General features: G+C 36.2%; 1 protein-coding gene across 2 annotated transcripts; it reads left to right on the forward strand.

Annotated features, from left to right (window-relative positions):
* The first annotated feature begins 407 nt into the window (after positions 1-407).
* LOC110819052 (uncharacterized) lies at positions 408-2,948 on the forward strand. Of its 2 annotated transcripts, XM_088222644.1 has the most exons (5): positions 408-751; positions 927-1,736; positions 1,937-2,016; positions 2,238-2,502; positions 2,612-2,948. In XM_088222644.1, the coding sequence occupies exons 2-5, from the start codon at positions 1,037-1,039 to the stop codon at positions 2,869-2,871; spliced, it is 1,305 nt and encodes a 434-aa protein (XP_088078770.1). In that variant the 5' UTR covers positions 408-751; positions 927-1,036; the 3' UTR covers positions 2,872-2,948. The 2 variants fall into 2 exon arrangements, with proteins under 2 accessions (XP_088078770.1, XP_021903827.1); XM_022048135.2 differs by lacking the exon at positions 408-751 and having other exon boundaries at positions 760-1,736.
* The last annotated feature ends 12,979 nt before the right edge of the window (positions 2,949-15,927 follow it).

Consider the following 15,927-nt stretch of genomic DNA (forward strand, 5'->3'; position numbering starts at 1 on the left):
TTGTTTAACTCTTATATGAAATTTCTTATAAATACAATTTCTATCATTTTAGATACATTTTTAAAATAATATAATTTTAATAATAGGTTAGTTGAATTGTTAGCTAAATATGAGTTACGAGTAAACTGTCAGTTTATTAAAAGAGAAAATTTTGAACTTTTTCACTAATATTTTATTTAAATTTAGAGAACCTAAATTCTAAATTTGAATTAGATAAAAAAAAAAAAAAAAAAAAATAGGTGACGAAAAAACTCGTTGGTTGTTATGTTTCTGCAAATCCAAAATTCCCTCTTTTCACTCTTTCACCTCATAAATTCCCTCTTCAAAAGTTTAATTTTTTACATTCAAGTCATATGTTTTATTATTGAATAACAACCACATTTTTATTATTTTTCTAAATTCAAATCTTTTTATATTTATAATTTATTTTATTCAATTATTGGAAAAAAAAAATTGGTGGGAGATTCTAAGAAACCACGCAAGTATCGGTTTGCAATTTTCCTACAAAAGTTTCCTTTATCTTCTTGTATATGTTGATGTGTGTATATATATATATATATATATATATATATATTCATTTCCAAAATATTCTGCAACAAGAAACTAATACTTATTTCATTAAAATTTTCAATGGTGGATAAATTGCAGTTTCATGTTTTTCTTTCTTGTTTATCTTTGATGGGTTTTGCTGGTTTTCAACCTGGGTTTTCTTCTTTAGGGCATCTGCTGCTTTGCAAAGCTTCTGAATAAGGTAACATATCGTATATACATTTGCATGTACATACATATTTTCTTTTATACATGTGTAAACCGAACCACATTCTTCAGTTTTTCATTAGATTGGAGGTGAAGAAAGAATGATGTCGGATTGAGAAAATGAAATAAGAATTTTGCTCTTGAAATTTTGCTTTCTATTCTTTGACCAGAAACATATCATCATATAAAACAACAAGCTGCATGAAGAAGTTGCTTGTTGATTGGATTGACGCATAACATGGAAAAACAATTGAAATTGATAAAGGAAAAGTAGAGAAAAATGGATAGAGAACATTCAACAAGCACTGTTTTAGAGCGTGACAACTCTCGAAATCGAACTCATTTTCCTCACGTGCTGAGGCAAAGAAGCTATATATTTGATGGGTTTGGGCAATACTTGAACAAAGAATGGGATATTGTTGAAGGTACAGGGCAAGAATTTTGCTGGTATCATGTAGAGCTAATTAAAGGAAATCAGAAACTTTCTCAATATGCAAAACACTTAATAGATGTCCTTTGCCCCCCTTTAAAGCTTCAAGACATTCTCTCACTTGTTAGTAACGGACCCTTTTGTGGATATGTCAATGGAGCACTTGTGTTTAGGGTTAATTCACCTGGCCCTCCTTCTAGTAATTTCACTTTCAGAATTGCAGCTAGAGTTACCGAGCATTTGGTGATTACTGTCTCATTAGGACGTGTTCCTAGATTAGATTTCAAGCCAACAAGTCGATCTCTCTTATCCGAAATTCCTAGTTTTAGAAAAAGAGAGGAAATTAGGGAAGAGAATGGGGTAGTGATTGGGGACCATGTTTTAGAGTTATTGTTGACAACGAATCATTCTGAAGAGGTTGATAATCAAGTGCCAAAATCTGTGTCGAATCTTGTTATTCACATCATCGACAAACACGTGGATCATCTTCAAGATACCGTCACCAGACTCGAGATTGAGTTGGACTCGATTGAGCTAGAAATGGACAAAGGTAAGAGTATTTATTGTCAAGTTTTAAAATAATGTGAACATTAACAAATTTTTGGCATTTAATTAATATAATATGTAGTTATTTTGTATTTTTCATGTTCGTATTAGTACTTTAGTATTATACGAAAAAACTACTAAAATTGACTTGATTTGAACTACTATCAACTCGTGTTATGTCATCTAAGTTTTGTTTAATATTAGGTGGATTTACTTTGAAGAAAAAGATGTTGGATGATCGAAGATTTCCAAAAATTCACCTTGATATACAACGCATATTGCAGGTAGTTTGTCATTCTTGTTATTTAAAAGTTCTTTAATTAGTTTTAAGGAGTATTTTTTTTTTTGCAAGAATTTGGTTAGGCTTTGAAATTTTGGTGCCTTCATAATCATCCAAAATATAGTACAAAATATTGTTTCTTTACTTAAAGGGTTTAAGGACAAAAAAAAAATTATTTGCACTTCATCTTGTTAACTTTAGTATTAATTCTCCTTTAATTCACAGGTCATTGCTTATGGAGAGCAAGTATTTCCTCGAGTAAAAGAAAAATGCGCTTCAAAACAATGGTTTTCTAGTGAAGACATTAACTCTTTAGAAGAGCTAATTGGACAATTGAGAAGGCTAAAAGAAAATGTAGGGTTTATTGCAAATCATGTCTCGGTAATTCAAGCTGGTCTTGAAAGTTGGCAAGCTGAGCAAATAAATAAGAAGTTGTATTATCTTTCCTATCTTTCGATAATTTTTCTTCCTTTATCCGTAATAACTGGAGGTATAACTCTCTTTCTCGTTCTTTTAAATCCTAATAATTTTTTTTTATGTAATAATTTGATGCATTTGCACAATAATCTGATATCTTTTTTTCTTTCATGTACATACAGTTTTTGGTATGAATGTAGGGGGAGTTCCATGGACTGGACAAGATAATCCAAAACTAAGAGATGGTTTTCGTAATGTCATGATTTTATGTGTGGTAATGTTATTTATAGTGTTGCTATGCTTTATATTTCCATCATTGTATTTTCGATTAACTACTTCGCCAAAGAGAAGCGTTGTCAAAAAAAGTTGGTCAATTAATAAGAGATCTTTTCATATGAGATCTCTTGGAGCACAAGAAAGAAGAGGTTATCTTTCGATTTAAAGATGTACGAAAATGTCAACGATCTTTTTGTACACTTTATAACACCTGGGCCTAGAATTTAGGTCCAGGATAATTAAACCATAATAATAATATAAATTAGAAAATTTTAATTTTAATTTTTAAATGAATTTTTTGAAGAAAATTATGTTTTAAATGTATTTGAAAATATTTTAAAAAATCAGAGTTAAAGTAGAAATAAGAGAGAACATATTTGAAAAAAAATTTGAAAAATTTGGGTAAAAGTGAAAATAACAAAAATGTAGCTATGTGGACCGCCACATTAGTAGCATGGCCGATTACTGTACGCCGCGTGGCAGATACGCAGACACACATCCATGTAGGAAGCCACGTGGGCGATCCGCGTGCCAGCAGATCCAATGGCCCAGATCTCTTCCCGCGCACACAGACGACTCATATCAGTTTCATCTTCAATCGTGATTAAACTACTATATTTAATCTGATTGTGTGACCAAGAATAATTTTTCAAATAAGAACGATCCAACGACTGAGAGTGGGACACGTGTCCCTACATGGACAGCCCAGATCGAAACAGAAAGAGTATTTAAGCATCTTTTCCCAAAAATACTAACCCTAGTGGCATCCGACCCCGTCGGAGAATAAAAAGAAGGGCAGCCGAAAGGAAAGTCGACTGTCGTCGCTGCTGCACCGGGGCAGCTGCCAACACCGAAGAGGTAAGTTTTTTTTTTCTTTCGTTTTGAAATTTGATTTCAAGCATCCTACACCCATATCGGTGCCAAAAAGGCAAAAGAGAAGCCAAAAACTAAGAGCAAAACTCGGCTGAGTCGCCGCAGCCGTGATAAAAAAATTACTCTGATGTACCGTTTTTCATTCCTTTTAATCTTTCGTTCGTTTTGAAACAGCCCCGAAAATTCATAATGAAATGTATATTAAAAATATCAAATGCGGAAGCGAAGTCAAAATTTGAATAATATCCCTTACACTAAAACCAAAAACGTGCTCACAAAATATAAAAGATCAAACTACCTAAAGGAGAAACTTGAAAGTAAAAGCTACGAATATGACTATGGAGTCTTTAGGCGTCCCCTTCGTCGTCCTCCTGCGGAACCGGCTCGGGAACGATGTCCTCTTGATCTGAAATGATTAAATAAGGAATGAGCTACACTAGCCCAATAAAGACATCACGATATCTCACCGTCACGGAGGTAAAGGTGGGTAGAAAACACAAAAAGACCAATGGAGCATAATTTACAACAAATCCTTTTATTAATAATAAAACATTTACCATTCACTTACCTCGGTGAAATTCATAAAACAATATACGAAAGCAATAACATCATCATCATCATGAAACCATATATATAAACTGTATAACATAATACCTATCAAGCTTTTCGTAATTCAATCGTTACACAACATATTTTCCTCATTTACCAGCCCACTAGTATCCATGGGGATCCATAGGGGTCCCGCTACCCGTTAACCCTTAACACTTGAAATCATATTTCAGGGTCGTCCCCATACCCCGTCCGGTATGGGCGCCAAACCATAGACCTCATTACCCCGTCCGGTATGAGGGTGAAACGGGCCGTCCCCATACCCCGTCTGGTATGGGCGCCAAAACACGTAAGATCTCCATACCCCGTCTGGTATAGGAGACCACAATCTCGGTAGGGTTCCCTACGGACCCGGTCCGTCCACCATCTCCCAGGATATCTAGTCAGGCTGACCACATTATACAATTCCCATTTACATAACCTTTCATTCTCCTTTTCCCTCAGTCAGCATAATCAATCACATACAAACAAGCAAAACGATAATTTATGACAAACAGACAACATACAGCATCAATATCCCGGTCATTCAATCCATAATCAATAAAACAGTAAAATATGCACACGAAACTATAAAATAAAAACATCGAACCTCATACTGCATTTAAAACTGTAAAACATGTCAAATAACAGTTAACCGACAAACACACTAGACTCGGGCTCCATTAGCGACCTTAAATAATTTCACACATTCGTTGATTCATGAAATACCGTTTTATCATTTATTGAACTTTAAAACCGTGATAGGAAATAGGGTGAGGGGTCCTTACTCGTTTCGGGGTCCGAACACGGTTTCACAGTGCGCTTGCACACTGTCCCTAATTTTCCCTGAATTTTTCCCGGGGAACTGAAACGTACTACAAGTACCTGCACGTGTTCCAAAAAATCCTAAATTAGGCCTAGGGCCCCTTTCGGCCAATATCGCAACTCCGGCACGGCGGCTCCGCCATGCTCCGACGACGGCGATTCGCCTCAGGTTGGCCGTTTTCAGCCGAATTCGGCCACACTCGCATTGGTTCCTGCGATAAAACAACCCTACGGCCCTCGGGGGGCCGAAAATTTACGGAAAATCGAAGCTTACCGGCGGTGGTGCTCTCGGGTGCGGCGGCTCTCCGGTGAAGTTCATGTTTTGGTGATTCGGCTCCGATCAACCTGTAAAGAAAAGAATGATGATCACGGTGGTATAAAAATTGCATTAAACGGAGGCCGGGAAGGGCCTCATCGAAGGCAAAAACCGAGGAGGGGTGCGGCGGCGCCGCTGGCTTTCGGCCGTGTTTTTCGGCCGTTTGGCCGGGATTTTGGCTCCGATTTGGCCACTGGGGAAATCAGTGTGGAAAAACGAGTCGGGGGTATGAAATTTACCTCGATCGGCGGTCGGAAATCCCTCCGGTGCGGCGGCGGGTGGCGGCGGCCGGCTTCTGGTTCGTCTTCTCCGGCGAGGGCAGGCGGCTAGGGTTTGGGGTCTGGTGTGGGGGTCTTATTTATACCCTTTTTCCTTTTGATCTCAGCCGTCCATTTTGATTTAATCTGGGCCGTCCGTTTTTGATTAAATCTGGGCCGTCCGTACGATTAAATCTGGGCTGTCCGTGCGCGCAATTGATCTGGGCCGTCCGATCGCGCGCACGCGGATCGCCAACGTGGCCCGTCCCCGGTCGACGTGATTTTGCCACGTGTCAGGTCCTGGTTGGCCAGGACTGCTGACTGGGTCTGCTGACGTGGCTGCTGACGTGGCACGCGTTTTTTTTTTCTCTTCTTCTTAAATTTCCCCGGGCGCTACAATTGTCCCTAATCTTTTTCTGGTGCAGGTCTACTGAAGAAAATTCACGGCGAGAGAAGAACGGCAGAACCGCCGCACTGGAAAACTCCTCAACTGGTAATGCTTTGATTTTCCTTTTTTTTGTCAACAGAGATCATCTATCCTCATTTTTTTGTAGGTTTTCACGCAAAAGTGGCCAAAATCGGCCAAAACTAGCTAGACGAAAGGAGACGTCGCCGTAGGCCTCGGAGCATGGCAGAGGCGTTGTGCCGGAACCTAAAACCAACTGAAAAATTTAAATTTTTGGTCTTTTGGGATATTTTGGAACACATGACAAGTATTTTTGGTTTTCACAGAAAAAACTCAAGAAATTCGGGAACCGCTAGGAGGTGCTGTGAAAAAGACAATATTTCGAATACCGATCCGATATAAGAATCTCTCACCATTTTTTCCCGTTATGGTTGATTGAAGTCTAATAAATAATAACAATGTAATTTATGAATGTTAGAAACTCCTAATTAATTAAATACAGGTCACTACTGGAGTTGGTAACTGGTCAATACAAAACTGTTTATTTTACCTATACTGTTTATCTATTGCTATACTGTATTTATTTGCTTACTGCATGCACTTTAATTCACCGGTTTATTTGTCTTCTTGTTCATTGATTTACTTAAATACCCTAATCATGTTTTTCTTAATTGTTAAAGTATCGATTTTTATTGTCTGCTTAAACATTGTTCTATTGATATATGAATATGACATGAGATGTTTGTGTGTAAATTATGGTTGGTTGATGATGTGAACATGTGTATAAAAGGCTTACCAGATATCATGAAAAATGGTGTACGGACCTAGTACATAGGACAAACTGTACCGTGGACATTACCTCAGTCGAACGGGGCTGAGAAGTTTTATACTGGAAGGGCTTGGGAAGTATTGTTCATCCTCATATCGAACGGGGTATTGAGACAGTGGTACATTTGATGCCTATTACCAGATAGGGTATGGGGACGACTGGTTAATTAATAAATTAGATGTTAAGTCCACATGTAAGGGAAACCCTTATGGACCTACAGAGGTACCGATACGTAAGTAAAAAGGTAAAGTTGGTTATTATTCTTCATTGGAATGTATTGTGAATTATTAACTTGATTATTGTCTTCACAAGTCAAATTTGACAACTTAAAATATGAGTATGAAACTTACATTAAAAAAAACTTACATTTTTTTAATTAAATTAAAAAAAAATGACTCAATTGGTTGTTTTATGATTTTTTACCAACTTTTGGTTTTCTGTATCGGTATTAAGTGTTGAAATTCCTACTGAGTTAATATAGTTCATCCCCCTTATTTAACCATTTCAAATAAAAAAAACCAAGATCCATATCCTAAATAGCAGAAACGTTAGCGACTAAAGGTTGCTTCTCGCATCCCATCAGAGTTGCCCAACAAAGGTTGACCCTATAGAATTAGTTATATTTCCATGTATGTTATTTAAATTTCCTTAAGGGACATTCCCGTAACTCTATTGGGCATTCTAATTTACTGTGCAAGAAATGTAAATCTTAAACTCTTAATTGCTTCCGCTATTATTTCATTAATTCAATATTTCCATTCAATTAAGTCTTGAGCCTTTACAGTTTATATTAGAGTCGCGTTCCTCAAAAACATTCCTGGCACAAAGGTTAGAATCATTCAATACAACCTGACATTTAACCCTTTGTTATGAAATGCAGGTACAAAGATATGAGGAGAGGAAGACCCCCACTGAACATAACAGCCAGGGATAGGTCACTTCGAGAGGATGTCGATTGGCTCTCGAGATGCTGGAGAGACTCATCTCTGCTTAGAAGGCCAGGAAAGAGTGGAGGGAGCTACCTGACACTCCACTACTGCCGTAGTGTGAGCCACCCCTATAATGAGAAGATCCAGTGCCACCTTGGTACAACCTTGTTCCTCCACCGTATCATTCAGCACTGCCACAATACAATCCGGTGCCCCCACCATACAACTAGGTGCCGTCACAGGGTCACCCGGTCCCTCCCCAGCATAATCCAGTTCCTCTTCAACAAGACCCAGTTCCAACCATGATGGACCCAGATTACATTGAGAGGTACAAAAGACATAACTCATCTACTTTTGCAGGGGTATCCACTTTTTGAAGAAGTTGAGTACTAGCTAGTAGAGACAGATAAGACTTCCGAAACTCTAGGGGTGGTTCTTGAATAGAAGGTCATACTTACTACTTATCTGCTCGTAGGTGAGGCAGATTGTTGGTGACAACTGAAGTAGACCACCCTACCCATTCCGGTCACCTGGAAATAGTTCTTGACAACTTTCAATACAGAGTATCTACCAGAACACATTCGACATTTGAAGAAAATGGAGTTTGCACAACTGATTCAGAGCGATATGACAGTATCTGAGTATGCCCAAAAATTCATGGAGTTGGACCGATACTCTCCTGAGAGCATGATGGACGAAGGCAGAAATACAAGAAAGTTTGAGTGAGGCCTCTGTCTTGATATTAGACAATAACTATATGTTTCGAACTCAACACCTACTCAGCAGTTTTGGCCAAGGCACAGCTAGTAGAAAGGAACATTTGTATCTTTCCTCAAGCAGTGGATAATTCCTGGCCCCAGTTCCACATGGAATGCCAACACCTACTACACCAATTTAACATAACAAAAGACCTAGGCCTGCAACTCAAGCCCCTCCTCAGGCCTTAGCAACAAGAGACAACAGGACTTTCCAACACTGTGGCAAGGACTATGGGGATCGACCCTGCTATCGCCTCAATAATACCTGTCACATATGTGGAAGTGCCCAACATTATGTAAGAGAGTGTCCGCAAAATTAGAATCAGGCCATACCTTTAATCCATAGCAGAGCTTATACACTTACCCAGTAGAATGCCGAAGATTACCTGAACATGATACAAGGTACGTACACTATTTGTAATCACCTTGCACATGTTTTAATTGATACTGGTGCATCACATTTTTTTTGTTTCACATATTTTTACAAAAAATTTAAATGTATTACCTAAGATCCTTGACTCTATACTGTTTGTGTCTACACCTTGGAATGAGACATTATTAGGAAATATCATATATAAAGCTTGTATCGTAGAAATAGCAGGTAGAAAATTGAGTGTAGATTTGATAGCACTAGACACAGAGGATTTTGATGTAATTATGAAAATGAACTGGTTAGCGACGTATCACGTTACTGTAGATTATTTTCATAAGAAGTTTGTATTCAACTTTCCTAACGAATAGTCTTTCACAAATTAATAAAAATTTTAGATATTATTCATTCATGGTAGCTTCACTGTTTATCTTATTCTTTAACTTAATTATTCTTTTCTTTATTAGGCAAGCCTAAGAAAAAAATTTGCATTCAAAAGATTCTTGTTGTTCGAGATTTTTCGGATGTATTCCCTAATGAACTACCAGGACTGTCGGTGGATAGAGAAATTAAATTCACCATAGATTTTCAACCTGACACCCAGCCCGTTTCAGTTGCCCATTACCGAATGAGTCATGTTGAGATGGAATAACTGAGGAAATAGATCAAAAAATTACAGGATAATAGGTTCATCCGATACAGTATATCTCCTTGGGGTGCTGGAGTTATGTTCGCAAAGAAAGATGATGGGTCCTTGAGGTTGTGTATTAATTATAAAGGATTGAACAAGATCACAATCAAGAACAAGTATCCTCTCTCTAAGATTGATGACATTTTCGATCAGTTACAATGTGCCCAAGTTTTCTCCAATATTGACTTGCGTTCGGGTTACCATTAGGTAAAGATTAGGGCAGAAGACATCCCTAAAATGGCCTTCAGAACCCGGTATGAGCACTATGAGTTCCTAATAATGTCATTCGAGTTAACCAATGCACCTGTCATTTTTATAGATTTGATGAACAGGGTCTTCAGGCAGTTCTTGAATCAGTTGATCATAATGTTTATTGATGATATCCTGATTTATTTAAAGAGTAGAGAGGAACACGCTCAGTATTTGATCTAGATTTTACAAGTTCTTAGGGAAAAGAAACTATATATAAAATTAAGTGTGGATTTTAGCTTGAGCAGAATACCTTCCTAGGGCATATAATATCAAAGGATGAGGTGTCAGTGAATCTCAAGAAGGTTGAGGCAATGATGGGTTTGGAGAAATTGACTTCGATTAAGGAAGTTCGAAGCTTTTTGGGTATGATACATTATTACTGCAGGTTTATAGAATGATTTTCAAGCTTAGTCGCCCTCCTGACCCGACTTACGAAGAAAAACATCAAGTTTGAGTGGAATGATGAATGTGAAAAGAGCTTTACAGAACTTAAGAAATAATTGACTACCATGCTCGTTTTAAATCTACCGAGTGGGACAAGTAGATATATTGTGTATAATGATGATTCCCATCAAGGATTGGATTGCGTTCTGATGCAACACGAAAAGGTCATAATTTATAGGTCTAAACAGTTAAAAATTCATGAAAAGAATTATCTTACCCATGAGTTGAAACTCACCACTATTATTTATGCCTTTAAGACCTGATGCCACTACTTGTATGGAGAAACATTTGAGATTTATATAGACCGTAAAAGCTTAAAGTATATATTCACCTAGAAATACCTTAACATGCATCAGAGGTGTTGGATATAGCTCATCAAGGACTATAATTGTAAGATCTTGTATCACCGGGGCAAGGGTGATGGGTAGCTGATACTCTCAGCAAAAAAAGTGCAGGCATGTTGACTCACATAATGGTTTCTAAATGTAGAGTAATAAAGGCTATACAACATATACAACTCCGGGATTTGAAAAAAGTCACATGTCTAGCTCATCTAGTTGTCCAACCTGAATTGATTCAGAGAATAAAGGAAGCTCAATTAACTGATCCCACTCTAGCAGTTCTTAAAAAGGATACAGAATAAGGTTTAAATTCAGAATTTTGAATCTCTACTAATAGTTTGCTCAGATTTTAAGACATGGTATGTATTTTAAATGATAGTGAACTGAAAAGAGATATCATGACAGAGGCTCACAGTTCAAAGTTCATCATGCATCCCAGAAGTACTAAGATGTATCAAAGCATGTGACGCCCCCTAATCTCCCCTAATCACCACTCTGGCTTAATGATTACGCAGATTAGAAGTTTCATTTTTTAGACTTTATGTAAACTATACGTAAACTCCAAACTGCCTGATTATATTTTTAGATTAACGGCCCGAGCTTGATCACCACTTTCAAGTGGAATCTAGATCCACGTGCCATCTTCCATCACATAGTACACAAATCCCTACAGTGCTAGCCGCAGCATCTGCAGAGGCTCTAGGCATGGAGGTGGTGGAGCAGGATGAAAAGAAAAATTACCAATTTCGTCTCCAAGTGTTTTGTATGTTAGCAAGTCAAGGCATATCATCAACACCCAGGCAGGCTACTTCAGCCATTATTTATCCCGAAGTGAAAATGAGAACATATCACTATGGATTTTGTAACAGGGTTATTTAGGGCACGCTCGAGGCGTGATACAATTTGGGTAATTGTTGACCAACTCACCAAGTCCTCTCATTTCTTGGTTATCAGATTGATCGACTTCTTGGATAAACTAATTAGAACCTATATCCGGGAGATAGTTAGGTTATATGGAGTTCCGGTGATAGTGGTATCAGATAGAGACCTCAGGTTTAGATCTCAGTTTTGGACAAGTTTTCAGCAAGTAATGAGAACGAAACTATTATTTAGCACAACATTCTACCCTTAAGCAGATAGACAATTAAAACGAACCATTCGTACACTAGAGGATATATTCAGGGTTTGTGTTCTAGACTTCGGAGGGTATTGGGACGATCACCTACCCTTGATAGAGTTTGCCTACAATAACAATTATCAAGCAAGTATCGACATGACTCCGTATGAGGTATTGTATGATCAACCCTGTAGATCATCGATCTATTGGGAAGAGGTGGGTGATAGAAAATTGATTGGTTCAGACCTTGTATATGAGACCACAACAAAGATAGTTAAAATAAAAAAGAATATCTAGACAACCCAAAGTAGAATGAAAAGTTATGTGGACATCCAAAAGAGTGATTTGGAATTTAAAAATGGTGATCGAGTGTTCCTTAAGGTCACCCTCTTTAAAGATATCAACAGGTTTAGAAAGATGAGAAAGTTAAACTATGGTTTATCGGACCGTTTGAGATTTTGGACATGATTGGAATATCCATCTACTCGAGAGACGAGGTCACTTGGGAGCTAGAATCACACTTCAAGGCCCAGTACCCTCAATTGTTTGACTAGTGAGAGAGTGATAAATTTGAGGGACCAAATTTTCTTAAGGAATGGAAAGTTGTAACACTCGGACCCAGAATTTAGGCCTAGGATAATTAAATCATAATAATAATACAAATTTAAAAAGTTGAATTTTAAGTTTTAATTGAATTTTTTGAAGAAAATTGTGTTTTGGATATATTTAAAAATATTTTCAAAAATCAGGGCTAAAATAAAAATAAAAGATAACTTATTTGAAAAGAAATCTAAAAAACTATGGTAAAAGTAAAAATAACAAAAATTTGGCCACATGGACCGTCACGTCAACAGCATGGCTGGTCGTCATGCGCCACATGGAAGATATGCGGACACGTGTCCATACAGTAAGCCACTCTAGCGATCCGCATGCCAACATATCCAACTGCCCAAATCTCCTCTCACCCATATAGAGAACCCATATCAATTTCCTCTTCAGATGCAATCGAACGACTAGATTTAATCTGATTGTACGGTCCAGATTAATTCTCTAAATAAGAATGATCTAACAAGTTGAGAATGGGCCACATGTCCCTTCACGGACGGCCCAGATCGATGCTGAGAGGGTATTTAAGCATTTTTTCCCAAAAATCCTAACCTTAGCCACAGCCAACCCTGTTGGAGAAAAAGAAAAAGGGCGACCGAAAGGAAAGCCGACCGTCGTTGTTGCTGCACTAGAGTCGCTGTCGACACTGAGGAGGTAAGTTTTTTCTACCTTTCATTTTTAGAATTTGATTTCAAGCCTCCCCACACCCATATCAGCGCCAAAAAGCCAAAAAGGAAGTCGAACACTAAGAGCAGAGCTCAGCTAAGCTGCTGCAGCTGCGACCCAAAAATTGCTTCGATGAGCCTGATCCTATTTCCTATTTCCTATTTCCTGTTCCCTTCAGTCTTTTGACCATTGTGTACCTAATCCTTTTCTGGTGCAGGTCGACCGAATAAAATCCCCGCCGCGAGAGAGAAACGGCGAAGCCACCGTACCGAAAACCTGTTGGTAATGCTTTGGTTTTTCCCTTTTTCGGCCAACAGATGCTGTTTAACCTCATTTTATGTAAGTTTTTGCACGAAATCGATTAAAACTGGCCAGATTGAGAGAAGACACCGCCGTGCTAGAACCCTAAACTGGCCAGAAAATTTAAAAATCCTTATTTTTAGATATTTCAGAACACATGATGAGTATTTTGGTTTTCGACGAAAAAATTCAAGAAATTTTAGAATTGATAGGAGGTGCAGTGAAAAAGATAGTGTTTCGAATACTGAATCGGAGTAAGAATCTCTCACCATTTTCTCCCGTTATAGTCAATTAAAGTCTAGTAAATAATAACGGTGCAATTTGTAAATGTTAGAAACTTCTAATTAATTAAATACAAGTCACTAGTGAAGTCGGTAACTGGTCAGTACGAAACTGTTTATTTTACCTATACTGTTTATCTATTAGTAGACTGTATTTGTTTGTTTATTACACGCATTTTAATTCACTGGTTTATTTGTCTTCTCGTTCATTGATTTACTTAACCATTTATCCCTATCTGTGATTGATTTGAAATAAATACCTTAATCATGTTTTTCTTAATTGTTAAAGTATCAATTTTTATTGTTTGTTTAAACGTTGTTCTATTGATTTGTGAATATGAAATGAGATGTTTCTATGCAAATGGTGGCTAGTTGATGATGTAAACATGTATATAAAAGGTTTACCGGGTATTATAAGAAAGGGTGTACGGACTTGATATATAAGGCAAACTCTACCGTAGACATTACCTCAGTCGAACAAGGCTGAAAAGTCTCATACCAGAAGGGTTTGGGAAGTATTGTTTACCCTCATACCAAACATGGTATTGAGGCGGTGGTACGTTTAGCACTCATTACTGGATGGAGTGTGGAAACGACCGGTTAATTAATAAATTGGATGTTAAGTCCACGTGTAGAGGAAACCCCTATGGACCCCCAAAGGTACAGGTAGGTAGGTAGGTAAAAAGGTAAATTTGGCTATTATTGTTTTTTGGAATGTATTATGAATTGTTATTTTGATTATTGTCTTCACAAGTCGAATTTGAGAACTTAAAAGGTGAGTATGAAACTTACTTTTTTTTTCAATTAAATGAATTTATTTAAAAAGAAAAATAGTTTCATTGGTTGTTTTATAATTTGTTATCAATTTTTGATTTTTCGTATTGGTATTAAATGTTGACGTTCTTACTGTATTAGTGTAGTTCATCCCCCTTATTTAACCATTTCAAATCAGAAAAACCAAGATCCGGATCCTGAATAGCAGGAAAGTTAGCGACTAAAGGTTGCCTCCTGTATCCCCTCAGAGTTATTTAGCGGAGGTTGATCTTTTAGTTATATTTCCATTTTTGGTATTTAAATTTCCTTAAAGGGACATCTCATATCCCTATTGAGCATTTTAATTTATTGTGTAAAGAATGTAAACTCTAAACTCTCAGTTATTTTTGCTATTATTTCATCAATTCAAGATTTTTATTCAATTAAGTCTTGGGTTTTTACACGCTTGTTTTTATTTGGTTTGTTTTGATAGATTTTCTAATAAAATTATTTTTTGTTCTTTTGATATATAATTTTTTTAGGTCTTCTACAAGATTATTTTTTCCTTTAAATTATTAAGAGCCTTATCATTATCTTTTGAGATGATTTTGTTGGCTCTTGATTCTACAAAGCTCAGTAGAAATGAACACATGATGTAAAATACTTTTATTTTAAGATAAGAGGTCTTTGAAATTGTTATGGATGGTTCCAATATAATAGGCATGGCCCTATGAGAATGTTTTTAATCTAGTAAAAAATGAGTTGTGCATATCTTAACAATTTATTTATATTTGATGATATATATATACACATTAATAAATTTGTACAAAATTTTAGTATGTTTATAATATATTAGTTTATTTTGGCTAAATATACATTACATGACTGATTTCTACACGAATGGAAAACTAAGAACCCAAAGTTTCATTTTATTTAATTTGTTTAATATTTTCAATTACATTTAGTGAATGGTTTCATTAAACTATTTAATGTATATTGTCACATAAATAATTGACATTTCATATCATCAACTAAAATAAATTTAATACTAAAAGCTACATTAAAAATAATATACTTTTATTTTATATTTTTGGTACTAATAATTTAACTCAATTGATCTATTTACTAAAATCTTTTAGAATCTCGATATATTTTTAATATTAAATATAATTTTGTTGGTGTAAATAACATAACGTATATTTATTTTTGTCGATATAATAGGCTTATAGCCATATAATTAATAATATAATAATTGAAGAAGATATATCATATTTTCTTTTTTGAATTAGTTTTTATCTTTAAATTTCAAAATATTATAAATGTCATGTTAATGCCTTGAGAAAAATTTAAATTGAATGTGTCAATAAATTTATTTATTTGGAGCGTACTCTTAACTTTCTTTTGCATGTCTTCTTGCAAGATGGTTACACTAATATATTATTATTTTCGATCTAAAATAATTATAAAAACAAAAACAAAAACAAAAACAAAAACAAAAACAAAAAAAAAAAAACCGGGTCGGATCGTGGGTGAATTGTTGCAACACGTGGCTTATGGTTTAGACCAATTTTATCTCGGGAAAAATGGCAAAAAAAAAAAATGAAAAAGAAAGAGAAAAAG

The sequence above is a fragment of the Carica papaya genome, chromosome 6 (genome assembly GCF_054855325.1).
Source record: "Carica papaya isolate Zhongbai chromosome 6, ASM5485532v1, whole genome shotgun sequence".
Taxonomy (NCBI): domain Eukaryota; kingdom Viridiplantae; phylum Streptophyta; class Magnoliopsida; order Brassicales; family Caricaceae; genus Carica; species Carica papaya.